The 27,155-nt window shown below is 42.6% G+C and overlaps 1 protein-coding gene and 1 long non-coding RNA gene across 5 annotated transcripts in view; one reads left to right on the top strand and one right to left on the bottom strand.

The window, feature by feature from the left end:
* Positions 1-27,155, bottom strand: part of ARHGEF3 (Rho guanine nucleotide exchange factor 3) — a 679,117-nt gene that overhangs the window by 169,345 nt on the left and 482,617 nt on the right. Inside the window, exon 3 of one of the 4 annotated variants that reach the window (XM_068253704.1) lies at positions 21,625-21,858. The exons of 2 other annotated variants lie outside the window; for them this stretch is intronic. In XM_068253704.1, coding sequence (XP_068109805.1) covers positions 21,625-21,645 — 21 coding nt within the window. In that variant the 5' untranslated portion in view covers positions 21,646-21,858. Of the gene's footprint in view, positions 1-21,624; positions 21,862-27,155 lie in introns of all 4 variants that reach the window. One more of the 4 variants, XM_068253703.1, reaches the window with a different exon arrangement.
* LOC137532795 (uncharacterized) lies at positions 9,762-17,988 on the top strand. Its single transcript, XR_011024002.1, has 3 exons — positions 9,762-9,823; positions 11,424-11,478; positions 17,746-17,988. It is a non-coding gene; the product is annotated as an uncharacterized lncRNA (long non-coding RNA).

A 27,155-nucleotide genomic window follows, 5' to 3' on the forward strand; every position in this document is an offset into this window, starting at 1 on the left:
TTGCACACATAGCCAAACTTGTGTTATGCACACAATGCATGCGCAAATCCTAGATGCTATTTGCATAAAACATGTTATATGACCAGCTATGGCCGTAATTCCTATTACGACCTATGGTGGTGCCGGATGCGCCCATCTCCTGTGCTGTTTAACATCGCCCTGCAGGCCCCATACACATTTTTCCAGAGTGAAGAAGTTAAGATCCAATAAAACACACTGGTTGTTATAATATTTTATTGCAAACTCCTATTGTGACAGTCGGGCATAGTTATCGAAACCAGTGCTAGGAAAACTGGAGCAAAACTGATGCAAGTTTGGAACAGATGCCCAGATCAGGAGTTTTGATTGGTCTCAGTAAGAAACTGCACCAGTTTTGCAGCAAACTTGCAATCATTTTCTTTCCACTTGCTTTGATAAATCTGCCCCCCAGTTGTATCTACTGCTGGAAGCCCACACATATTCATTAAAATCAACAAGCAAAGCTGCAATTTTTCTCAGGTTATAAAAGTTCCCAGGAGAGTCAGATCAATTCCAAAAAGACAGGGAAGACTTTCCATGTCCAGGAAATGTTCTGTTTTAATTACTGTAATAGGTAAACAAAACAAATTGCTTCACAAAAGTAACAGAGGAACAGCCACAAAACTAAACACAACTGCTCATCTGAATAGACAATGAATCATTTCTGACAGTAGGTGCTTTTTCTCCCCCTCATGCTACGCTTAAAGGGGCACTCCAGAGACTTAATTTGATTGAGTATTGAATAACAAAAAATAAAAAGGTACAAATTACAATTTTAAGTCTTATTCAATACTCAGTTCAATAAAACTTTATGGAGTTCCCCATTTAAAAAAAATAACATTTAGAGAATAGCTCTTGAGAGGTGCTCAAGAGTGAGTACAAATAATCACATATGATCCGATTGTTCTTCCTCCAATGTTATACTAACGCTGAACTCGGCAGTGATGTAGTAACCAGATTTTTTTTTCAATGATCCTGGAAGATACAAGGCACACCTGGACATCAGGTTGGGGGTAAATGGGCACGGTTATGATGGGTCATATTATGATGGGTTAAATGTACATGAACTTCGCAGTGGTGTAATTCAAAGACAGTGGTGGGGGTGTTAAAAAAATAATACACAGTTCTCATACAAAAACAAATATGGAATGTAATAAATAAACATTTAACATCCACCTCTCGGATTATAATTAAGCAGGCAGATCTCACACAAAACACAATTTAGCAATGTGTGCATCAAACATCACATTTAGCAGCGGCTGGCTTGGCTGCTGTGCTGGCTGGCATGGTGCGGGTCTATCAGTGGCGACAGGTTTTCATGTAGCGGCAATAGTGTGAGCATGCTGTCGTAAACAGTACAATAGTAACACAGAACAGTCTCATATTTCTATTTCAGTTTAAGATCTGAATTTGTAAGGCTGGATTCTAAACATTAGCCGTTACACTCATGACAGTCTGATGTAAAATGAGTTTTATTTAGCTGCAAAACAAACAGAAATAACAACCCTTTGAACTTTTTCGCACTAATACCTTATAAACCTGTTTCCTAAGCCTGATAAAAGTGTTTTGTAGTGAACACAAAGAGAAGAAACCAAAAGCCCAATATTGTGCAGTATGTACCAAACGAAGGTGGTCACAAATAAGACCCACGCCGAGACACAGGCCTCTCGGTGAAGCTCTGATGTCAGTGGAGCGCACGGTGCTCCTTCCATATTGGTCAAGCGGCGAATGCGTCCTCAGTACGCGCTCCGCCGCTGTAAACAGTAGCAGCATGCGTACTGGTGAGTCAGCTGACTTGCCTATGCTGGGCTTGTAGCTGAGATTGCGCTCACACCAAGTGCCTTGTCTTGCTGCAGATTCCTGTCTGTCTCTTGACTAAGCTTCTTGCAGATTTGATTACCTGTTGCCCACCTGGATTACACCTGTCTATGTTTCTTCTGATCACCGGTTATTGACCCGGCTTGTACCTGACCTTGCATCTTACTGGATTTCCTCTTGCCAACCTCAGATTGTTTAAAGGAGTCATCAGGGAAGAAATAGTAAAATAAATAGTACTTACTGGGGGCTTCCTCCAGCTCCAAGCTCCCAGGACGTCCCTCGCCGCAGCTCTGCCCGCAGCCGTTTACTGCAGGTCCGTCCCGGTCCCCGGCGATGATGTCAGAGCGACCTCCAGACCTCCTGATGACTCCTTTCAGGACCTTGCGCTGCCTGCCCTGATCCCGGACAGTTTTGACTACACATCTGTATTGTGATTACACATTCGTCTGGATTTCCTCAGCCCATAGGCCTCAGGTGACTATTCACGTATACTGTGTTTGCATTACCTTGCTGTGTTTGGTGAATGCTATTTGCCAGGTTGTATGCTACATCTACCTGCAGGGTATTGTAGTTGTTAATAGGCAGGAGTTTACGCAGGTGCTAGGGCTGTGTTATAGGTCAGTCATATGAGCATACGGTCTGACCTATAGCAAGTAGCCAGACAAGCCTGACAGGGTCACCTCAAAGGTGACCACTGTAAAAGCAGGTATGGAGAACAAACCCCAAAAAGGTTTGGGTGTGGTGAATCACCCGCTGAGAAGACTGTGTGCTTTTTTGCCCTTCCCTTTGAAAGGGCAGATATACAATTATATACTAAATAGAGAACAAACCCGATCCCGCTCGGGTTAAGAAGTTGCTCTCTGTAGCAGCTGGAAGCACGGGGTAACACCCCTCCACTGAGGGTGAACAATATGGAATGTAGCAAGTTAGTGTTAGTGGTGGAGTTACCTCCAAACAGAAGGCACTAATAGTCTATTTTGGGCAAAAAACTGCTTAATTAGGATTAACTCCACTTGCAACACGTTTTGCAGGTATATCGTTATATTATTGCCACCAGGATATTACATTAAAGAGAACCTGTAACAAAAAAAAAGTTCCCCTGGGGGTACTCACCTCGGGCGGGGGAAGCCATACGGTCCCAATGAGGCTTCCCACTCCCCTGTAGCTGCAGAAGCGCTGATTTATTTACCTTTCCTGGCTCCAGCGGGGGCGCTGTTGCAGCTCTCCACGCGGAGTTAGGCAAAAATAGCCAATCTCTGTCAGGTCCACTCATTTTTTTCCAGAGTAAAATGAGCCATAAATTACTTTTCTCCTATGTTGCTGTCACTTACAGTAGGTAGCATAAATCTGACAGAAGTGACAGGTTTTGGGTTAGTCCATCTCTTCATAGGGGATTCTCAGCAAGGGTTTTATTCTTTATAAAGACATTCCCTAAAATACGGTGACCATACGTCCCGCTTTACCGAGGATGCGTCCCGCCTTCAGAGGGCACTGTCCCAGGCTGCATGAGGTCCCGGGAAACGTCCCGCTTTTAGCAGTGGGATGTCCCGGCCTCGGGACTCTGGCCACCGTACATGAACTAGCCGCAGCATCTCATAGACGCTGTGCTAGTTCATTCCCCAGCAGCCTGCATATTCCTCCTCTGGCAGGCACAGGCAGAGCAGGGCTACGGGAAGATGGCGTCCGGAGACGGAGCCCTGTACTGGAGACTATTTGTGTCTCCAGTACAGGGCTCCGCCTCCGGACGCCATCTTGCCGTAGCCCTACTCTGCCTGTGAGCCTGGGGACCTTCACACACACCAGAGGACGACTTCTGTCAGGTGAGTACATGCTTTTTTTTTCCAGGTGAAATGTTGCCGGCAATGCGTTTATTTTGTACTGACATGTTTGCCCCCATTGCATTTATTTTGTGCCGACATGTTGCCCCCATTGCGTTTATTTTGTGCCGACATGTTTGCCCCATTGCGTTTATTTTGTACTGACATGTTTGCCCCCATTGCGTTTATTTTGTGCCGACATGTTTGCCCCCATTGCGTTTATTTTGTGCCGACATGTTTGCCCCCATTGCGTTTATTTTGTGCTGAAATGTTACCCGCAATGCGTTTATTTTGTGCCGACATGTTGCCCGCAATGCGTTTATTTTGTACTGACATGTTTGCCCCCATAGTGTTTATTTTGTGCCGACATGTTTGCCCCCATTGCGTTTATTTTGTGCCGACATGTTTGCCCGCAATGCGTTTATTTTGTGCTGAAATGTTGCCCGCAATGCGTTTATTTTGTGCCGACATGTTGCCCGCAATGCGTTTATTTTGTACTGACATGTTTGCCCCCATTGCGTTTATTTTGTACTGACATGTTTGCCCCCATTGCGTTTATTTTGTACCGACATGTTTGCCCCATTGCGTTTATTTTGTGCCGACATGTTGCCCGCAATGCATTTATTTTGTACTGACATGTTTGCCCCTATTACGTTTATTTTGTACTGACATGTTTGCCCGCAATACGTTTATTTTGTGCTGAAATGTTGCCCGCAATGCGTTTATTTTATGCCGACATGTTGCCCGCAATGCGTTTATTTTGTACTGATATGTTTGTCCCCATAGCGTTTATTTTGTGCTGACATGTTGTCCGCAATGCGTTTCTTTTGTGCTGAAATGTTGCCCGCAATGCGTTTATTTTGTGCTGACATGTTGCCCGCAATGCGTTTATTTTGTACTGACATGTTTGCCTCCATTGCGTTTATTTTGTGCCGACATGTTGCCCGCAATGCGTTTATTTTGTACTGACATGTTTGCCCATATTGCGTTTATTTTGTGCTGAAATGTTGCCCGCAATACGTTTATTTTGTGCTGACATGTTGCCAATTGCGTTTATTTTGTGCTGTCTGGGGTAACTGTTGCTGCATTTATTATTTAATGGTGATAGTTGGCTATGTTTGCTGCTTTGGGGTTACGGTATACTATTAAATAGCATCACACAGTTTCTGCACACCCATGATGCGAATCCTCGTTTGACCACATCATGGCATAAACACTGCTTTCTTATGCCTCGCTGTTACATCACTACGTTAGCTCCGCCCATAGAATGTCATGGCCACACCCATTTGTCGGCGCGGCCACCACATTTCTCAGCACCCCCCCATTTCCCCCCCCCCCCACCCGTCCCAGGTTGAGGCCACAAAAATCTGGTCACTGTACCTAAAAAGGATTTAAACAATGATGCTGGCCAGCTTCCCTGCTCCTTACACAGTTTTTTGGCAGTTGGACAGAGCAACTGCCATTCACTAAGTGCTTTTGAAAATAAATAAATCCCTGAGAATCCCCTATGAAGAGATGGACTAGTCCAAAACCTGTCGCTTCTGTCAGATTTCTACTACCTACTGTAAGTGACAGCAACATAAGAGAAAAGTAATTTATGGCTCATTTTACTCTGAATCATTCACTCGGCATCACCCTCCCCATGGCAAGTGCCTGTGTTTAGGTGCATCTGGGCTGCACAGGGCACACTACAGCTGAACTGTGTTCTTTTTAAGTCTGTAAGAAATCGCTAAGAAAAAATATAGTTCTAGCTGTGACATTTATTCATTTATCTGCTGCAGCTAGTTCCTCTGTCAGTCTGCACAATACTGCAGAAACTTACACACACTGCACAGGGCTCTTTCACATTAGAGCTCATTTCCTGCGTTTTGATGCAAAGTTAACCAAGGTAAAATGAAAGTCCTTAGACTTTCATTTTACCTTTCACATCCGATGCTGCGTTTTGGTGCATTGCGGTTTGACGCACCCCGGAGGCTTTTAATCGTCCGGAGCCAGCATTTTACCGTCGGGTGAATTATAACTACCGCTGCTAATCAGCACCGCACCGCAACATCCTGATGTCCATGCCGCAGATCATATCGCCTCCAGGAAATCGGCTCCTGCAAGCGTTATGTAATGTTAAAGAAGCCTCAGTGTTAGCCGGAACACAGATGCCAAAAGACAAGGTTAGTTGACAGGCTCAGGCAGTAAGGATCCAGACACATAGAGGGGCAGCAGTGTTAAACAGTCGTTGCTGTAGGCATGAGCATAAGCGATCATGTAGTGATCCTGCACTCTTGCTGTGCCCCGCTATGCTATGTCCCATACCCTTTGTGTCCTGTGTCTGTGACCGCCCCCCCAGAGGCGTAGCTAGGCTTTTCAGCGCCCGGGGACAAGAAAGAGAGTTTTTGCGCCCCCCTAGACAAATTGGGCATGGCCATGCATCAGAATGTGGGTGTGGTCATGGGTGAAGCCGAATGTACTGTAATTCTGTTTAGAGAGCCAGATGTGCCCCCATTCCCCCCGTTTAGATAGCCAAATGTGCCCCCATTTAGATAGCCTGATGTGCCTCCCTTCCCGACGTTTAGATAGCCAGATGTACCCCCTATAGTTAGCCAGATGTGCCCCCTTGTTCTGCTGCTGTTCGCTCTTCTACACTCCTCTGCAGAGGTAGGAACAGAAGCAGGGGCACTTTGGGTAGCCAGCGAGCCTCCTCTTACTCATTTGGGGTTGCGGTGGTCATGCTCTGCACCTTCTTACAATGTTGCGCCCGGGGACATGTGCCCCCCCCCCTGCCCACCCATAGCTACGCCTCTGCCCCCCCTCCCCCCGGTATAATGGTGTGCAGCATGCAGAAACAGTAAGACTGACCTGTGTCCCTGTTGTGGTGGCTACATGAAGAGGAGTGGAAAGAGCAATAGAGTCACATTCAGTGCCGGAGATCCCTCTTTAGCTTCTCATAGTTGGAACACAGATCGGTCCTCCTATTGCTGCATACCGCACGCCACGTTGCCAAGAAAGGGAGCGGGCACAGACATAGGACACAGCTGGGAATAAACTTTCAGCAGATTTTTTGTGTTGAAAAATTTGGTTATACGCGAATGTATAGATTTTAAGTTGAGAGCCAAATCTCATGTTTTTGTGTCTTCAATCTTAATGGTCTAGATCAGGGATCCCCAACCTGTGGTCCGCGGCCCACTGGTGGTCCGCAGGACGCTTTCAGTTGGGCCGCGGGACTGTCCTCTTGCCCCCGCCCCCTCTGCAGCCGCCGCTTCTGTTATCTCTGGCGGCCGCTTGGTATCTTACATTCCCCTTCTCTCTTGTCAGCGTGACGTGTGAGTCACAGCAGCGCGCCCTGCAGCTGCTGTGACAGAGAGGGAGAAAGCAGGAGAGAAAGAGCGGCTTCCTGTAGCGGCGCGCCGTTACTATGGGAACCGCTCTCTCTTTCCTGCTTCCTCCCTCTCCGTCACAGCAGCAGCGGGGCGCGCTCCGGCGAGAGAGAGAGGGGAATGTAAGACACCGCCGGCCAAGGTAACTGCAGCAGCGGCGGCCGCGGGGGGGGGGGGGGGATTGGAGTGGGGGCTGCTATACTTGGGCACTGTACTGGGGCTCTTATACTGGGGCACTATACTAGCTATACTTGGGTACTATACAGGGGCGCTATACTGGGCACTATACTGGCTGTACTGGGGCACTACTAGCTATATTGGGGCACTATACTTGCTATACTGGGGCACTATACTGGCTATACTGGGCACTATACTGGTTGTACTGGGGCACTACTAGCTATACTGGGGCACTATACTAGCTATACTGGGCACTATACTAGCTGTACTGGGGCACTACTAGCTATACTTATACTAGCTATACTGGGGCACTATACTAGCTAAACTGGGCACTATACTAGCTATACTGAGGCACTATACTAGCTATACTGGGGCATAACTATACTGGGGCACTATACTACCTATACTGGGGCATACTAGCTATACTGGGGCACTACCTACCAACACTGGGCACTATACTAGCTATACTGGGGCACTACCTACCTATACTGGGCACTATATTAGCTTTACTGGGCACTATACTAGCTATACTGGGGTAACTGTACTAGCCATACTGGGGCAACTAAACTCCCTATACTGGGGCAACTATGCTAGCTATGCCCCTCCCCCCGGTAACCCGCTGTGCACGACGCTGTCCACTAGGACGCTACACCCCCCGCGGGCCCCGGAGAAAAATTTGGTCAGAAAGTGGTCCCCGGGCCGGAAAAGGTTGGGGACCCCTGGTCTAGATTACTTAAGATGCTTCTGACATTGGTAACAGAAATATAGAAATGCAATCCCAGATTCAGTTGCACTTGTCAGATTACCGCATGAAATGAATCAGTTATCTAGACAGGATGTTACAGATATAGATATAGTAATTGGTTCAAAGTCCCCAGTAAATGAAGGCAGAGAGGGATGAATGACTGCAGGAGATGAACAATTGCAGCAGCTGAAATATTAAGACCTTCATAAATATAAAAGCTTCTATGAAACCAGATCATAAGAGTGGTATCACTGACACATATGGAAACCACAGGATGAATCAGACTTAAAGCTCCATGTCTTATCGCTTGTCATCTTCTGAGAACCATGCACTCTTTACTCTGTGGGATGTGGTACTCATACCAACCAGTGAACACAGAAAATGCAAAATATAATGACCTATATTTCAGACAACAGGTGCAGAAAGTGAGCAGATAGAATTTATCTTTGTAACTATGAAGGGGCTCTCCTTTATCTGCATCATGGTATATTTAAAATAGGACAAGAGTGGATAGTTTGTATCATTTCACCACTAAGCAATTCAATTTGTATCATTTCACCACTAAGCAAATGTAATTAATTAAGAGAATTCCAAGGACTTTATATGTAGATAATGTTTACTGCAAAATGTGACTTAGGCCTCCCTCACACTGCAAACCGCAAATTGCGACTGCGATCACCAGGCGATTGTGTTTTTGCATTGTGGTGTTCGGCAATTGTGTTTTGCGATTCACATTCCAGTGAATAAGAATCGTGACACAATCGCTGGGAAAATGCTGCATGTAGCACGTTTTCAATCGTCAGAAATCACAAACATGCCACAATTGCTGCAGTGAGAGTAATCCTATAGGATTACTTGTGCAGCAGTGCTTTGCTGATCGCCGATTTGTGAATCAGCAAAGCGTGAATCGCCAGCAAAAACATTCCAGTGTGAAGGAGGCCTAAGATGGAATTAGACACCATCTTATGCTGAATTCTTTACTACAATATGCACCACCTTCAGTTATGTAGCTTAACCACTTCACCTCCAAGGGTTTTTCCCCTTAAAAAACCAGAGCAATTTTCACCTGTCAGCGCTCCTTCCATTCATTCACCTATTACTACTTATCAAAATGAACCAATCTATATTTTTTCACAACCAATTAGGCTTTCATTGGGGGGTACTTTTTGATAAGAATAATTTTATTCTGTGTTTTAACAGGAAAAATAAGAAAAAAATTTGAAAAAAATCATTATTTCTCAGGTTTCGGCCATTATAGTTTTAAAATAATACATGCTACCGTAATTAAAACCAACACATTGTATTTGCCCATTTGTCCCGGTTATTGCAACATTTTAAATCTTTCCCTAGTACAATGTATGGCATAAATATTTTATTTGGAAATAAAGGTGTGGTTTTTTTTTCAGTTTTGCGTTCGTCACTAATTACAAGCCAATAATTTAAAAAGTAACAGTATTATACCGTCTTGACATACAAATTAAAAAAGTTCAGTCCTTAAAGAGAACCTGAACTGAAAATAAAAAGTCAAAATACCCATACCTAGGACATGCTTACCTCCCGCGTAGTCTACTACTCAATCTCTTTCTCCTCTCCTGCATCCTGTTTGTCAACTGTGATGAATGGATTTCTCAGTCCTCCATTTTGAAAATGGCCATTACCCCATAGCAGCGTCCTGGTCAGCACACTATTAAACTGTAATATTGCCTACTTGAGCCCTAGGGTAACACTGACATTACCTTGCACATTCAGTTGTAACTGACAGCTGCTGAAATATAACTGACAGCAACTGGTATATTTCAATTCTGACAAAATATTGTTAGAACTGGAAGGGATCACCGTAAGAAGAAAATGGGGAGCTTCTGAGAGGAACTGATAGTGAGGTTAGTATGTAATATTCATTTGCAGCTACGTCATGTGTTTATTTTAAATAATTTTCCTCACTTCAGGTTCCCGTTAAGGTAACTATTTATGTATTATTATTTTTTTAATTGTATATATATATTTTTTTTACAAAAGTGTTTTGGGGTTACTACTGGGGAGTGTGGGAGGCAAGGGGTTCATTCTAAATGTAAAAAAATGTCGGTTAATTACAAAAAATTTATTGTTGATGTAAGTTTACTATTTGGCTATAAGATGTCCCCGTGCATAACTTTCCTGTGCGTAGTATTACTACGCAAACAGTAAGTAATGCGTGGACGTGTAAGTATCAGTTCTTGTGAATGATGGCACCATCTCATTGATGGCGGCAGTCATTCACAAGGGGACTTTATTTTTATTTAAGTATTTATATAGCGCCGACATATTATGCAGCGCTGTACAGAGTATATTGTCTTGTTACTAACTGAAGGGCTCACAATATAGTCCCTACCGTAGTCATATATCTATATCCTGTGCATAGTCTAGGGCCAATTTAGGGGGAAGCCAATTAACTTATCTGTATGTTTTTGGGATGTCGGAGGAAACCTGAGTTGCGACAGTGCTCAAGGGCCCTGAGCTAAAATGTTGTACTTGTGAGTGGCGTAGAAACCCCCTAGGAATATCAATTAAATTGAGGGAGAATCAGGTGAAGTATTTCATTCAGTCTATCTGACTCATTTTATTTTCAGACTAGTCTACCTAAGCCAATTTAAAAACGGGCTCTAAGTAGTGATATTACCACACCGCCGCCAGTCAGTGCGCAAGCGTGTTCCCGCCACGCGCGCGCCCGCCCTGCTTCATGACCCAACCTCCCGTCCCAACGGCTGTCTGTACTGCTCACATGCGCAGTACAAAAAAGCCACGGACGGACAGACAGGGAAAGTGGATGACGCAGGGACAGTTAAGTTTTATTGTATATATGGGTCATAGTGAAAACAATAGTTGTAGTACACTGTAGCAACACACACCACCCGGCACTCAGTACTGCTTCTTGAGGGAGGACAGAAAGACAGCCTGCATAGTGAAAACAATTATTTTTTTTCTGAACCTTTATGTATATGGGATACAAGTAACTGAAGAACAGAACTCTGCAGCACAAAAATCAACAACTTTGAATGGTCAGTTTATATATTTTCAGCCAGTTTCCTGTTGTTCTTAGTTGTCACTATAGGTAAATTAGGTTTCATGTTCTGAATCCATGCTATTCTGATATGATACGATCATGTACACAGGTGGTAGCTCTTGCTGTGCATAAAATCTCCCCCATGTAAAGTCATGCAGGATTCTGAATCAATGTCAGTGGATGCAATACACCAGATATAACTAATGAAAGAAGTATGTAAATATAAATATAAACTATAAAAGCTAGATATTTAAATGCTGCAACAAAGTTTTTTCTCAGAAAAGCAGAAAAGGACACTTCTTGTCGTCTATATATTTGCATTGAGTGTCTGCTGTAATGCGCTCAGAAGATACATTCCTGAGGATGAGGTGTTACAAAGTCTCAGAACATAAATGAATGTCTTGCTGTGCTCTGAGTTAACTATACTGCTTATTTGATAGTTCAGGAAGGAAGTGAAAGCCACTGAAGAGCTCAGGAAGGAACTGAACACTTCAGGTAGTCTGCAATTAGAAGATAACAGTATCCTTTTCATAACTATGCTCAACCAATAGGCTCCTTTAATGAAGTGTTACAATGCTGCTTTCTTCAAAATGCAGATTGCAAGTGCTGTAAGTAATCACGGTAAAGCATGCAATGTCACGTAGATAAACAATAACATATTTACTTAAAAGACAAATTCAAGCCCAAAAAAACCCTTAATAACATCAATGTAGTATGGATACAGAGGCGCCAGAAGGATAAAAAGATCTAAAACATTTAAAAGTGAGGAGGTAGCAAAACAATTTATTTACATACTCTAGTAAAATACAACGCGTTTCATGGGAGTGACCTGCTTCCTCAGGCAATAAGATAGAGCATATACAGAAACAGGTCTGGTACTATGCCATGCGCCTCTGTCCATCATATACACAGTTCAGCATTGGTCTGTCACATAAAATTACCTTTACACAGGCCAGCCCTTTACTGTGCATATACCTGCTTACACAATGCAGCTAGATGTATAGCAAGTGTACGCCTCTCTGACTGGTTATCAGATAGCTATAGATATGCTGGGAATACACAAAGAGTTTTTTCAGCAGATTTACTGCCGATCCATTTTCCGATCATTTTCTGATCGATTTTCCAATGGTTTTTCTTATTGATTTCCATTAACTTCTATGAGAAAAAAAGATCAGAAAAATTATTGAAATCAGATTGGACCTGTCGGAAATTATCTATTGAGCCAAACAAACACTCCTGCTACGCCGCAGGAAGTGACGTCAGTGGAGCGCACGCTGGAGCGAGGAAGAGGTGAGTGATCCCCGCCCGTTGCCTCTTATAGCTGCAGCCAGCGACGTAACAAGCTGGAGGGGAGCGGAGGACGGGGGACCCAGGCGAGGGAGGGGGGGATCCGACCCCCCTCCCCGCCGCTAGGCCCAATACCCCCTTCCTGCCCGCTATCCCCTCCAGCTCGGGCGGCCCTCCACACCCATGGACGGGCAGGTGCCGCCCCCCCAGAAGTGCCGCCTGAGGCAAACGTTTCACCCCGCCTCATGGGCGGGCCGGCCCTGGTTCCTATATGCTGCAAAACCTTCCGTTTCCGTTCCGCTGAGCGAAACGGTCCGGAAAATTGGGTCCTGCAGCATCTTTTCGTCCGCTCAGAGGAACGGACCATGGAACTGTATGACCAGTTCCGTTAGTAAACGCTAATGTGAACCGGGCCTAATTCTGAAGGCCTTCAAGCAAACCTCTCAAATAAAACATGATAAAAATTATATACATTATATATGTATATATATATATATATATATATATATATATATATATATATACACACATATATATATATATATATATATATATATATATATATACATATATACACACACACACACACACACACACACACACACACATATATATATATATATATATATATATATACATATATACATATATATATATATATATATATATATATATATATATATATATATATATATATATATATATATATATATATATATATACATACCATCTGTAATTGTTGGCCTCTATACAGGTAGGTCACCCAGCATACAAGCACATTGCAGACTCATCTCTAACCATTTCATAGCCCAATATAACATCATCTGTGGTTAGTAAATGCGTTCTTGGTGGACTGTTAAACATGTTGTGGTAGCTTATCTCCAAGTTAGAAATTATAGGCCTTCTTGTGTACTTTGCATCAGTAACACCGTCAAAATGAAGATTTTAGGTAGTTCACTAGCATGCGTGTAACAGTTTAATAACAGTAATAACTGTGGTGATTGGTAAGATGTGATAGCATGTGCAGTTACAAGAGAGCCTAACTGCCATACAGTGCAGTCCTTCCGATTTCAACCAAAAGCTGCACATTAATTATACATTATCTTAATAGTACAATTTAAACAATTGATTGTACATTCTTTATTTTATTAAATAGTGTTTTTTTATTATTGCCTGGAGTTCTAAGATGAACTCAAGGAATTTATGGAACCTTTGACGTTCTCCTCTTGGTATGCTCATGAGCAGCTCAAGGGATACCCATGGATGCCTGGAAATCTGAAAGACTTCTGATGACCAGTGGTCAATTTATTAGTCAAGCTTAAAGGAGAGAGCAAATTGGGAGGGTACGGGAGGGTTAGAGAGTTTCTATGGGTTCTGTTGTACTCTGTACCTTCATTGATTTTTTGCAGTTAGCTTCTATTTGTGAGAAAACGCGGAGAAGCCGCCGCGTGTACTGGCGGCAGGGTGGCTGATTCCACGTCCAGCGCGGCGCTTTCCACGCAGCAACGCATGTCTGGGTCGGCTGGGATCTCTAGTGCACCTGGATGGATGCTACGCACGCGCGCGCCAGAAGTCAGGACCTTTATGCCGGCAGGAGATGTGTCAGCTGATCAGGATGATCAGCTGATTCCTGCTGGACTCCTGATTGGCTGAGTGGCTTGGGCGGGGCGGCAGAGTCCTGCAACTATATATACAGCTTTCTTGTCAGTTGCTGGTGGTCTGCCGTTGCGAACACTTACGTGGAAGCACTCAGACCTTAGTCAGATCCAACAGTGTGTTTGAACCAGGAGGACCTGGGAATTCACACTGAGCCAGATTACTTCTGTTTGTTATTGTATTATCATTCTGTTATACATCAGACTAGTTCCAGGGTGTCGAGACCACGGACCTCACACCCAAGACTAGGGACTTGTGTTATCATTCTGTTATACATCAGACTAGTTCCAGGGTGTCGAGACCACGGACCTCACACCCAAGACTAGGGACTTGTGTTACCATTCTGTTATGCATCAGACTAGTTCCAGGGTGTCGAGACCACGGACCTCACACCCAAGACTAGGGACTTGTGTTATCATTCTGTTATACATCAGACTAGTTCCAGGGTGTCGAGACCACGGACCTCACACCCAAGACTAGGGACTTGTGTTATCATTCTGTTATACTTCAGACTAGTTCCAGGGTGTCGAGACCACGGACCTCACACCCAAGACTAGGGACTTGTGTTACCATTCTGTTATACATCAGACTAGTTCCAGGGTGTCGAGACCACGGACCTCACACCCAAGACTAGGGACTTGTGTTATCATTCTGTTATACATCAGACTAGTTCCAGGGTGTCGAGACCACGGACCTCACACCCAAGACTAGGGACTTGTGTTATCATTCTGTTATACCTCAGACTAGTTCCAGGGTGTCGAGACCACGGACCTCACACCCAAGACTAGGGACTTGTGTTACCATTCTGTTATACTTCAGACTAGTTCCAGGGTGTAGTGACCACGGACCTCACACCCAAGACTAGGCATTGTTGTTATCTGTTATGACCTGTTGCATTTCTGACTTTCCCTCTGCTTTCTGATTCGGTACCTTACACTTCTGATTACCTGTTGCCAGACCCTGCTCGTCTTGGATACCGAATCAGCCTTCTGTCTTTGTACTTTATCTGTCTGTGTGTTGCCGACCTAGCTTGCTTGACCTCGAGAGCTATCTCTCTCCACTTAAGAGATAGTCTCCAAGATCAGTCAGTGACATCCACCAGGGCATTGTATTTGGTTGTAGTTTTAAGATATTTAAAATAAAATATTTATTCTCCGGAGTGTGGCCTTTTTTATGATTCCCGGGTCAATTTCTAAAGTTAAGAAAGGTATATTGAAACATTGCTTGACATCGCCTAAGACCACTATTGCCAGATCCTGGAATTCTTCTCAAGCGCCTTTGCTATGCAACTGGTTGAAGGCCATGAATGAGATAATGAGGATGGAAGAAAAGATCGCCGTTGATAGTAATAAAATGGAATCATTTATCATGGTTTGGTCCAGTTCGATTGATTATAGAGACACACACTGGAGTTTACTTTCCTGCTTTGAGGCCCCTCTCTTGCCTTTACTGGATTTGGGTGGATATTATTGGCCATTATCTGATTGCTGTTTGATCTTTCTCTGAGTTATTAGTATTTGTCTCACATACATTCTCCCCTTCCTGACCAGGAGACCTTCTTCCTGCCTTTATCTCTTTATCTCCTTCCTTTATCCTTCCCCAGCCTTTCCCACTTCTACCTCCTTTTCGGCTAGATGCTTTGGAATTGTGTACAAGTTAGGACCAGATATAGACGGTGCAGTAAGGTCTCGTACCCACCTTATCCAGTGTGATAGATTTTGCTAATGGCACTCTGGTGTGCCTGCTCCTATGTCAGAGGGGTGTTTTTCTGTTATGTCTTTTAGTTTATATGTTTTCATACCTTGAGGTATGACTATTAAACCTTATAGAAAAGAATTGCACACCTCTGTCCAGCGGGTGCTGGTTCAGGTTCCCCGGCAAAAGTACAATCCCAAGGTTCAAGGATGGATCTGCACACAGGCTTAGCAGGAACAGTGAACATTTTATTGTCCCATCACACACATAGAAAAAATCTATCTAATCATTTTTACTGTTTCTGCTTAGCCTGTATGCAGATCCATCCTTTGACCTTGATGACTGTTAAAGAGACTCTGTAACAAAATCTTCAGCCTTATTTCTTCTATCCCATAAGTTCCTATACCTGTTCTAATGTGGTCTGGATTACTGCAGCCTTTTTGAGTTGCACTGTCTCTGTTATATATCTAATCTTCTTTTTTTTGTCAAGCTTTGTTGACCCAGAGAGGAATGCACTGCCTCTGCTGTGATAGGGAGAAGTTATGCACACCCCTTCCACGCCCCCCCCTGCAGGCTCTGTGTGTGTGCTTTGTTTATCCCTCACAGACAGGTCTCTGCTCTTAATTTCAGCTTGTCTGGGGGGGGGGGGGGGGGGGGGGGAGAGCTGCCCATGCTGAGACACTGAGAATCTCTGACTGGAGTGCAGAAAATTCACTATGTAATAAAAACTTGTAGTATACTGTAACATGATCCATAAATACACATACATCACTTCCTGGTTAGCGGCCATGTTTTTTGTTTGTAAACACTGCCTAAAACTGGCGATTAAAATCCAGGATCGCCGCGGGGACCGGCGAAAATGGCAAAGAGGGATCCAGGAGATTACAGTGAATCGATTGGTATGTTTTTTATTGTACAAATCAGACAGTACAGATCCTCTTTAAACCTGCCACATTAATTTTGACCCCAGATATAATTGTAATTTGTAGCTATTTACTCAATATTGTTGGTGTTATTGTACTTTAGGCTGTTTGTTTTCTAACGCAAATCTTAATAAAAAGAAATTAAACAAAAAAAAAAATATTTATGAAAAAAACTGTTAACTAGTCAAAAAGCATACTACTAATGAAAGCCCATTTAAGATAGCCAATTGTTAATTCCTGACCATTACCATTTATTATCAATAACTTCAGTGAATATGTTGTATAAAAGGCCAGTAAATTATAAAACACCAGAAAAAAAGAGGTAAAACTTAGAAGCGCAGCTTCTTGTAACTCCAAGTAATATATGTAAAGGTAGCCATACACTGATCGATTTGCCATCAGATTCGACCAATAGATAGATCCCTCTCTGATCGAATCTGATTAGAGAGGGATCGTATGGCTACCTTTACTGCAAACAGATTGTGAACCGATTTCAGCCTGAAACCGTTCACAATCTGTTGTGGTGGTGCTGCTGCTGCCGCCGCTCCCCCCCCCCCCCCTGCATACATTACCTGCTCTGCCGGCGCGACTCCAGTCCCCCAGTCACCGCTGCTCTGTCTGTGCTCTGGTCTCCAGGTCTGGCATGCTTCACTTCTTCTAGCCCGGCAGGAAGTTTAAACAGTAGAGGGCGCTCTACTGTTTAAACTTCCTGCCAGGCTAGAAGAAGTGAGGCATGCTGGACCTGGAGACCAGAGCGCAGACAGAGCAGCGGTGACTGGGGGACTGGAGTCGCGCCGGCGGAGCAGGTAATGTATGCGGGCTCTATTGCATCGGTCGTCGGGCACTCGAACGCCGCTAGCGACGCGCTCCCTACCCATGGGCGATCAACGGTAATTTTCCACACGGAGCGATCGACGGGATCGGACGAAATGGATCGAAATTCGGCGTGCTGTCGAAACGGCGGCAAATCGGGCCAGTGTATGGCCAGCTTAAGCCTATGACAAATCACAATGATAGCCTTTCTTAGGATCTAACATTGTTACTCACAGTCATTTGAACTAACTGCAAGAATCTGCTGTAAGACAAATGGGATCAGGTGGAGTATTCCGAGTGATGTGTAATGAGATGATGCTACCGTAGTGCTGTTATGTCTGACAGAGATCTGAAAAAATACACCGTAAAGTTTCTGTCTTGATTACAGGACAAGGTGAAGAGTTCAGTCTCACATGGGATGATGTAATATCAGTTCCAGATCCAGCGGAAAACCAGCTGTCTGACAAATGGCGGGACACTATTGATGTAGAAACAAAATCTTTTCTAGAAGCCACAAATTGACGAGGTTGCAAGAATCAAGGATAAAGATGGTGGCAAATGTTTCAGCTGCTTCCAATAAGAAACAATGTGCTGGATTCACTAACGTTTTCCCAGGCTGGAGAGCATTGGAGGAAGTAAATGATCTTTTAAATTTGGCCTGGATTTATTACAAATGTTCTACAGTTAGAAGGTAATACTTTGTAACCCTCAACAGAGCCATACCATGACACAGCAATCTTCATACTAACACTAACCCACACACTAATGGCAACCACAATCAAACATCTTCATAGGTGAAAGTCTTCACTTGCTAATAGCACAGAAAATAATTACCATGAAAGCTTTCACTACTGTACTGAGATTCCAGAATCCCCAGAACAACCACCATGCTCGATTTGTACCTTAAAGGGGCACTGTAGTGACAAAGTAGAATGCAGTAAGTAGGATACCCCCTTTTACTTCATTTAGCTATATATAGTGTTATGTAGTCCCACACTCCCAGTGATGTTAGCCTAGGCTGATTAACTACGCCTCCTTCCAGTGCATTCTGGGAGACGAGGTTTATTCTGTACTGGCTTCAACCCTCTCAGGGCCTGAGCCCACTGACGCAGTTGTTTCCGCTTTTCATTTAAATATCAATGTTATGCTGGGTACACACGTTGAGAATTCCTGCTCAATTCGCAGGATCGAACGGATCGATTCGATTATTTCAAACATGCTTGATTGGATTTCGATCGTTTTTTTCATGTTAAGTATGCAAAATCGACGGCAGGAACGATCGAAATCCAATCGAGCATGTTTGAAATAATCGAATCGATCCGCGAATCGAGCGGGAAATCTCAACTAGTGTACCCAGCATTAGAGATGCTGAAAAGCGGACAGATGCGGATACAACTGCAACAGTGGACTCAGGCCCTAAACAAACATTCCACAGAAATCAACTGACAAAACTAAAGATGTCCCCATCTGTGATAAATTCAGAATGTAAATCAGGGAGAGGAAAGAATTTACAATGAGCAAGCAGTGACTAAATCACCTGTACATGAATATTGTAAAAACAAATAAGTAATTTTATTATTGTGTTATTTTCACTCCAGTCCCTCTACAGGTCTTCTCATTCTGGAGTGCTAACAACAACAAAAACAAAATATGTGTAAAGTGCTTTGCTCCTTTAGGACTTTAAACATAACAAAAAGCATAAGGGCCCGTTTCCACTAGCGCGAATTCGCATGCAGACAACACATGCGGATTCGCATAGGCAATACAAGTGGATGGGACTGTTTCCACTTGTCAGTTTTCATTTGCGTTTTTATGTGCAGGATTTTTCTGCACGGTAGACCCTGCAGAATTCGCCTGCGTGTGGAATGCAGGCGATTCGCAGGTAATGTATTTAATAGGGAAATCGCATGCGTTTTTTGCATGCGTTTTTTCCCGCGATTTCGCGTGCGATTTCGCATTGAAAGTAATGTAAATTGACACAGGCAGTGACATGGTTAAAATCGCATATACCCTGCCTATGCGAAATCGCATGCAAAATCGCGGCAAAAAAACGCATGTGGAATCGCATCCGCATGCGATTTTGTCAACGGTGATATGCGGCGATTCCGCACCGCACTAGTGGAAACGGTCCCTAATGGTTGGGTTATACCTTTTCAAAAGTACACCTAAATAGCATTTCCCTTCCATGACTAGACTTTTTTAGAGAAACATATTTTGTCTACATTTAGAGACAAGAGCTCATCCTGACCTAAACAGTGGATGGAATTTGGGCTTGACTGTTTTAAACCTCAAACACTTCATTAAACTGGACATGACAATCACTGACAGTGTCAGTGAGCAGCTACATTTTTTGGGAAAACCGTTGTTCAAAGACAGCTCTACTTCCAATATGCTTTGTGTCTGTAACTGTGTGTGTGGTATTAATCAGTCCCAGAGACCACAAAGATAACTTAATCTCAGAGTGTGGGAATTTATAATATTTTAAGAGAACCCAGAGTGCTCAGGAAGTCAGACGAAGAGCAGGGAAGCCCGACAGCGGGAAATGAAAACACCTATTTTATGACTTCTCCTTGGAGGTCCAGCAACAAGTTAAAGGTATAGTATCATCACAAAGCTGTATTCTCTGCAAAACCTACAGTGATCTATAAAAAAAGGTTTAAATAGATCTTCCATAAACCAAGTTCATAGAAGTACAAAACAGTTGTTTGTTGAAATGCTAAAAATTTTCAGTCTTACCATATTCACAGTCCATGCAAAACCATTTAAGACATAATGAAATAGAGATGTCCCTATTTGCGGACCTGAACTCAGAACTTCCTCTCTGCTCTAAAAGATAAACAACAGCATAATAACCTTTAATTAAAAAAAACATTTCTTTGTTACAGCGATCAAATACAGCGATACAAATCCTACACTAAATCTGCAGTATTTCTACTTGCTGCTTTCATGGAAGCAGATATATTGCTAATATCCTGTGCTTTCAATTTAGCCTCTCTGCCATGGCAGTCAGCTGACACACCTAAGGGATCAAATTACAACTTGCGATTAATCACAGATGAGGGGCAATTAGACAGGCTAAACTCTCTAAATACATACAGGGTGCATTTATCTCTGTTTTCCTTCTATCCTGTGTAAGAGTTCAGGTCCACTTTAATCTTGCAAGTCTGGCCCTTCAGGAGGCCGTAATCATAGGACAGTGCATTGAGGCAGATTTAAATCTGCACTGCAACTTAAACTCTCTTGGGTTTGGATACGGTAAGCAAGAAGTTTGCAATCCTTCCCCTTAGTGCTGCTGTGGTAGCCTAAGAAAGTGGGCAGCCAATAGTCAAACGTGCAAGCAATTGAACCTTTTTTAATTTTTGCTTAACAGATCAGGTTTATTGAAGAAGAGGCATATCATCTTAATATGACAATACTGCAGATAAAACGTGCAGACTGAGTGTACATTATACCATCAATAAGATGTTCCAAGGAAAAGAAAAAGAATAAAAGAAAAACCCAGCGGTAATCATGACATGGTTATACATTGGGGACCATTAGTCACTACGAGGAGATACGGTAAACCTGACATGTTAAGCAATTGAACTTTTGAAGCCGAGGCTGGCTGCTACTAATATTGAGCAAGGCTCCATTAAGCTGAATAGGAAAAAAGTGCACATATGTATGTTTCCCTTTACATCTCTGGCAATCACAAATGGAGGTTCAACCGCAAATTAATAAAATAAATGCGTGGAAAGCAGGAGGTGTAATGGCTGGTAATGTCAGTTGTGACAGCACTGTGCATGCATATGTCAATGAGAATGTACAGTATATCCGGTTATTCCTTTAATAAAATGCATGTTAACGAATAAATAAAAGAGTATGTCTCCCCTCCATATTAACCTCTTGTGGCCTGGTATAATCCAGAGTTTGTGGAGCTCAGCAATACAGAGCTCTCTCCCCCAAAAATACCAACTCGCTGGACCATATCATTGGGGGCCATCCCCATTTTGTATATTGCCCTTGTTCAATTTTGGAGGACGAGGGGCAAATCCCCACCACATGCTAAGGGAGGTGGAGGTAACTACGCCTACAAATGTGGGAGGAGACCCTGAGGGGCTTCTGGTGGAATTTTAAAGCGCTGTTTCTTAATAATGCAACCTCCAGATATCAACCACCTACTAAGTAAAAAATTAATTTGGTAACTTTTCACACCTTTCTGATTCATACAAAAAAATTAAATGTACATTTTCTTTGACATAAAAAATACAATGAAATATTTAATTACAGGTAAATATGTCTCAATCATTTTCTCTTCATTTGTAAACGTCTGTCTTTTGATGTCATCTTCATCTGTATGCTTCTAGTTTCCTCTGTAATTTTCATCTGTAAACTTTTTTCACTGTCTTCGATTTCAGATTTGTTCATTCTTCTGCATTCTGTTCCTCTTTTGTTCTTTTCTTCCAACCCTCTGTCCTTCAGTCATCTTGATTGCAGACAGATGCAAACTGTCTGCAACACGCTGCTAAAACGATCAGGATCCATGTCAGTGGCCATTGTGTGTACACCAATAGAAGATCATTCAAATAAGCCACCCAATGGAAATTTTAATATGGAATATTTGAATTTAGCTTCTATGTCTCTGTCCACAACCATCTTTGAATACAAATTTTGATCACCCTGTTGAGTGCATTCTCCTTTAAAGTATTTGAATTTTACCACCCATTCTATATTGGTCCACATAATAGGGTAATAGAAAGCTGCAGTGAGAAACTCAAAAACCTGCTGATAGGGCTTCTGATTATGCTATTATTGTAGACTAGGGATGGCAATACTTAGGAGAACTCATGGAGAAGCATGTGATCAGTTTGATCAGCTGAAAGATTTGCAAGGCTCTGATTTGCTGGTCATGATTAAACCAGGAAGTCATCACATCAAATCAAAACCTTGCAAATCTATCAGCTAATCAAACTGATCACATGCTTTTCCATGAGTTCTCCTAAGCATTACCATCCCTAGTGGAGACAGATGGCACATTTACTTCTAGATTATAGAACAGAAGAACATAGAAAAAAAGAACAGGGAGAGGGATATGGAGGCTACCCATTTACTTCATTTTAAACAGCCGTTGTTTTGTATGTCAGGCTGATCTTTTGCCTTCAGTAGTATGAGAATCACACAGCTGGTAGTCAGAACACGTTATCTGGGGCAAAGGATTGGCAGGATAGCCAAGTCCCTAGCATTATTTAAAAGGAAAAAAACATGGCAGCCTCCAAATCCTACAAAATAACTCTTTTTCCAAAATCATATTTTATTGTGGTCAAAATAGCATAGAATATAACAGACATTTGTGGTATGAGCACATAAAAGGTGAACATGAAATAATTGTAAGTATATTTTTCCAGTCATTTCCCTCCAGTATTTGATGGCAGCTAGGTAAAACAATTTGTTTGACTAGTACAATTTTAAAAAAACACACAATTATATACTGTAGACAGGAATATCAAAGTCCACTCGTCAAGGGCCAAAGTCCTCACACATTTTGGCATAGCCCAAATTAATTGATGGGACTGAATAAGGAAAGGTGTGGTTCATATAGTAGAACTCAGTTCTCCATGTCTTAGTCCATCCTAAACACTGGCTTGATTATGGCCCCTGAGGACTGGAGTTCGACATCCCTGCTGTAGACCATATTTCTTTTTTTAAGAGTGGCCCAATAATAAAATATTAAGTAGATCCAACTAATCAACTAAACTACTATTAGCTCTTCACAATCAAACTAACGCCTCAATAAAGAAGCAGTGACAAAGCATTCTGTTAACAAGATTTTATTTTTATTTGGTTTGTCAGATCAAAAAAGTGTTTACTTTAAGGCGATTGTGTTTATAGAATCTTGATGCCTACATTGGTCCAAATCACTAAATTTTATATGATTTAAAAGTTAGACAGCTTGGGGTTTCCCTATATGTACAATGTACCCTTTCAGACCTAGTAAATGAAAAAGTACTAAAACACAGGTAAGAAAATAAATATCAAACTAAATAACTCTGGACTGGAACAACTTGTGAGTAATCTAGATGGCTGACATGCACCCCCAAATAAAAAGATTAAGTAAGTGGGAAGATATTTACTCCCTGGATAGAAAAAATAATTAGCCAGGTGCTCCCCAGATAAACAATTTAACAGAGATTAAAAAATGAAGTAGCCATGTTCAGCAGATACAAGAAGTATCCATATACCCACAGAGAGCCATGTGGGCCTCTAAATAGCAGGTCGCCATTCTGCTCCTAGGCAGACGGGTAGCCATTTTTGCCCTCTAGATAGTACTATAAGGCAGCCATGTGTGTCCTCCCGATAGACATATTAAGTAGCTGAGTGTGCCTTTAAATAGTAGTATAAGATAATCAGGTTTTCCCTCAGATTGTGGGTCACATGAGGAGAGAAGGCTGCAGCATGGGAACCATGTACTTTGTAGATAAGATTTGAATCAGAGAAGGAAGGTGGATTGGGTCATGCCTACTTTACATTTCGGAGGCCTGCATGGTCTCCTCCAGAAGCAGAGGGCTGGTCGCAATTGCAAGCCTTCTCCCTATGCCAGTGTGTGCCATGTTTTTACCTCACTGTATTAACAGGAGACTCCTGTATTATGACACTCATGATTGGCAGTATCTTGTAACATGAAAGTGGTCTCTGGCAACAGAAGAAAAAGCTTTTTTGCATACCTTATGGGGGTAAAATAGGTTAAATATATGTTGTGGTAGTTAAAGCGGACCCAAACCAAACAGTTTTTAAATTCAAAATATTTATTTGCACCACTCTGACACATACAAAGATAAATAAACTCTCCTTCAAGCCTATGAGCATTTCAGTGCATGCTTTTCACCCTTCTCTTTTTCACAACTAGGGTTATACAGGTGTCAGCCAATAGCAATTCCTCCTTTGCTGGACACCTGCTGCCCCACCAGTTTGCCGGATTCTATCCGGCAATATGAAAGGAAGGGAGGGGTTTCTCCAATAAATGTAAAATATTTTATATTTGTCATCATGCAGCTGAAAAAAGGCTGCTAGTTATCATTATAATTTAGAAAATAGATATTTTTTAATTTGGGTCCACTTTAAGTTACATACAGCTATTACTACACTATCGTTCCAAGCTCAATTACAACAAGCCCACACACGCAGCTCCCCAGCACGCAATGTACTGTCACACCATATAGAAACTATTAGTGGTGAGTGGAGGGGGCAGAACACTGACTACTTTACATTGTATCAAAGTGCCATATCTTAAAGAGACACTGAAGCGAAAAAAAAAATGATGATATTATGATTTGTATGTGTAGTACAGCTAAGAAATAAAACATTAAGATCAGATACATCAGTCTAATTGTTTCCAGTACAGGAAGAATTGAGAAACTCCAGTTGTTATCTCTATGCAAACAAACCAATAAGCTCTCCGACTAATTAGTCTGGAGAGGGCTGTTATCTGACTTTTATTATCTCATGTGTTATTGGACTGTTTACTTTTTCTCTGCTAGAGGAGAGGTCATTACTTCACAGACTGCTCTGAAAGACTCATTTTGAATGCTGAGTGTTGTGTAATCTGCACATATTAGAGAATGATGCAATGTTAGAAAAAACACTATATACCTGAAAATAAAAGTATGAGGATATTTTCTTTGATGCTAATCTTCTAGTAATTATTCATAGTACACAACCAATTCACTATATCATTTTTTTCCGCTTCACTGTCTCTTTAAGTGTTATCCCATGAAACGTTATAACATATGACATAACAAAAATGTGAGAGGTGTACTTACTTTTGTGAGATACTGTATAAAACAAAAAGCATTTTAGTGTCCTCTTATATCTTGTTGAATTATGGAAGATAAAGATTGTTGATTTGTTTTGTTTGTAAATTCACACTGGCAACGCAGCATGAGCTCTGATATCAGTCAGAGAAAGTCTGTGTCATTTGCCCGGAGGGGGTCTTCACAAGAAACACGTGTTTAGAGGGTCTGCAGCTGTCACGCAAACCCAAACCAATCCCAAACCAATCTCTCATAGCACAGAAGAACAAATTGTTGAGAGACATGAGAATGTTCAGATTTAACTCCTTGGATACAGCCGTCTGCAGGAGTCTTCCTTTCATAAATCATATAGACAGCAGAGATTTATGAAGCATCATATATAGAAAACATAAAATATCAATTACTTCCTTTTCCTGAGTCAAAAAAGTAGACCCGACATGAAAAGGTTGTCTTGGATTTTTCAGGAAGATCTGCAAATATGGTCATGCGAAAAGCAAAGTATCATGAAATATAAATATTTTGGACCTTTTAAACAGATTGCCACTTTATTGTTCACAGCTTTTCATGATCTGATCGACACTTTTATAATGTACAGTTTATGTAAGGTCAATCAGATTTTGTTGTGTGGCGATCAGCACTGCCAAAGCAGTATAATGTCCGCTCTTATTGTCTGCAGTGATCCGACTAGTCTATATGGGAGAACGCATCCGCTTGGGTCAGGACTATCGTGGACGGCACAGAAGTGCGGTCTGCTTACCGCAACAGATCCCACAGATCCATTGCCGCGTGACAAGTGTGAACGCCATAACTATGTATACTAGGAGCTGTTCACTCTCTGCTTAACCATGAGCAGAGTCCGGACTTCAGATAAAAAAAAAAGTCCATTCTCCACTCTAGTGGGAACAGCGCGTTACTGACACTAGGATCTGTAAGTGTGCTATAAATTATCCCATCCAGCTGACCTTTTTAAACTGATACAATATCTAATATGTGTTGCTCTTACTATTAGAAACATTCTAGGGTTATCTAAGTAGCCTAAATTTAGCTATAGTGCCCCTTTAAAGTGTTTACATTAGTATACAAAGAATAAAGTGTGTACATTACATACACGTGGCCTACACACGGGCAACAAGTCATAGGATCAGGTCATTTGGGCATGAGGATTGGCAACAATTGGGTGCTCAAGTGGTGAGTTGGGCACCCGATGCGAGTAGTAGCTACTATACAGGAATTAATGATTGTAACCTCGGTTGCTTGGGTGCCAGGTTTAAGCAGTTTGGTTTAGGCAATTGAAGATGGGAGTTATGATTAGGCATTAGGTCGGTGGGTTCAGTTTAGGCACTAGAGGGTGAATTAAGGTTAGGCATTAGGTGGGGGGGGGGGGGGGGGTCGATTTAGGCACTTTAACCACTTGAGGACCGTAGGCTTACACCCCCCTAGTGATCAGGCTATTTTTTACAATTTAGGCCACTGCAGCTTTAAGGCCTTGTTGCAGGGCCGTACAACTCAGCACACAAGTGATTTCCCCCCCCCCTTTTCTGCACACCAACAGAGCATTCTGTTGGTGGGCTCTGATCCCTGCCGCCCTGTTTAATTATTTTTTAATAAATTTCACTATTTTTTTATTTTATAACCAGGTCTCCCTCCCTCTACCCGCCAGCCAATCACCGCAATCGGCTGTCATAGGCATCAACCTATGACAGCCGATCGCTCTTGTGCCTCCCAGGGGGGCAGCCGTGGCACACACGTGTTTTGGATTCACCATCTAACAGTCTCCTTGCGGCGATCACCGCTGGGAGACTGATGACGGAGAGGAGCGGTCGGCAAGCAGGTAAAGTAGGGGGGTGAGAGTAAGACATAAGGCACTAAGAAGGAAGGGTTCAAGTGAGAATAGGTGCTGGATAGTGAATTCTTTACATACTCAGAACTTGAAAAGAAAAGTTTTTTTGCACTCATGCCAAGCAGAAGATGTGCCAGAACTGTAGACCGAGCTACAAGTAAACCTCAATTA

This window comes from Hyperolius riggenbachi, chromosome 9 (assembly GCF_040937935.1).
Source record: "Hyperolius riggenbachi isolate aHypRig1 chromosome 9, aHypRig1.pri, whole genome shotgun sequence".
NCBI lineage: Eukaryota > Metazoa > Chordata > Amphibia > Anura > Hyperoliidae > Hyperolius > Hyperolius riggenbachi.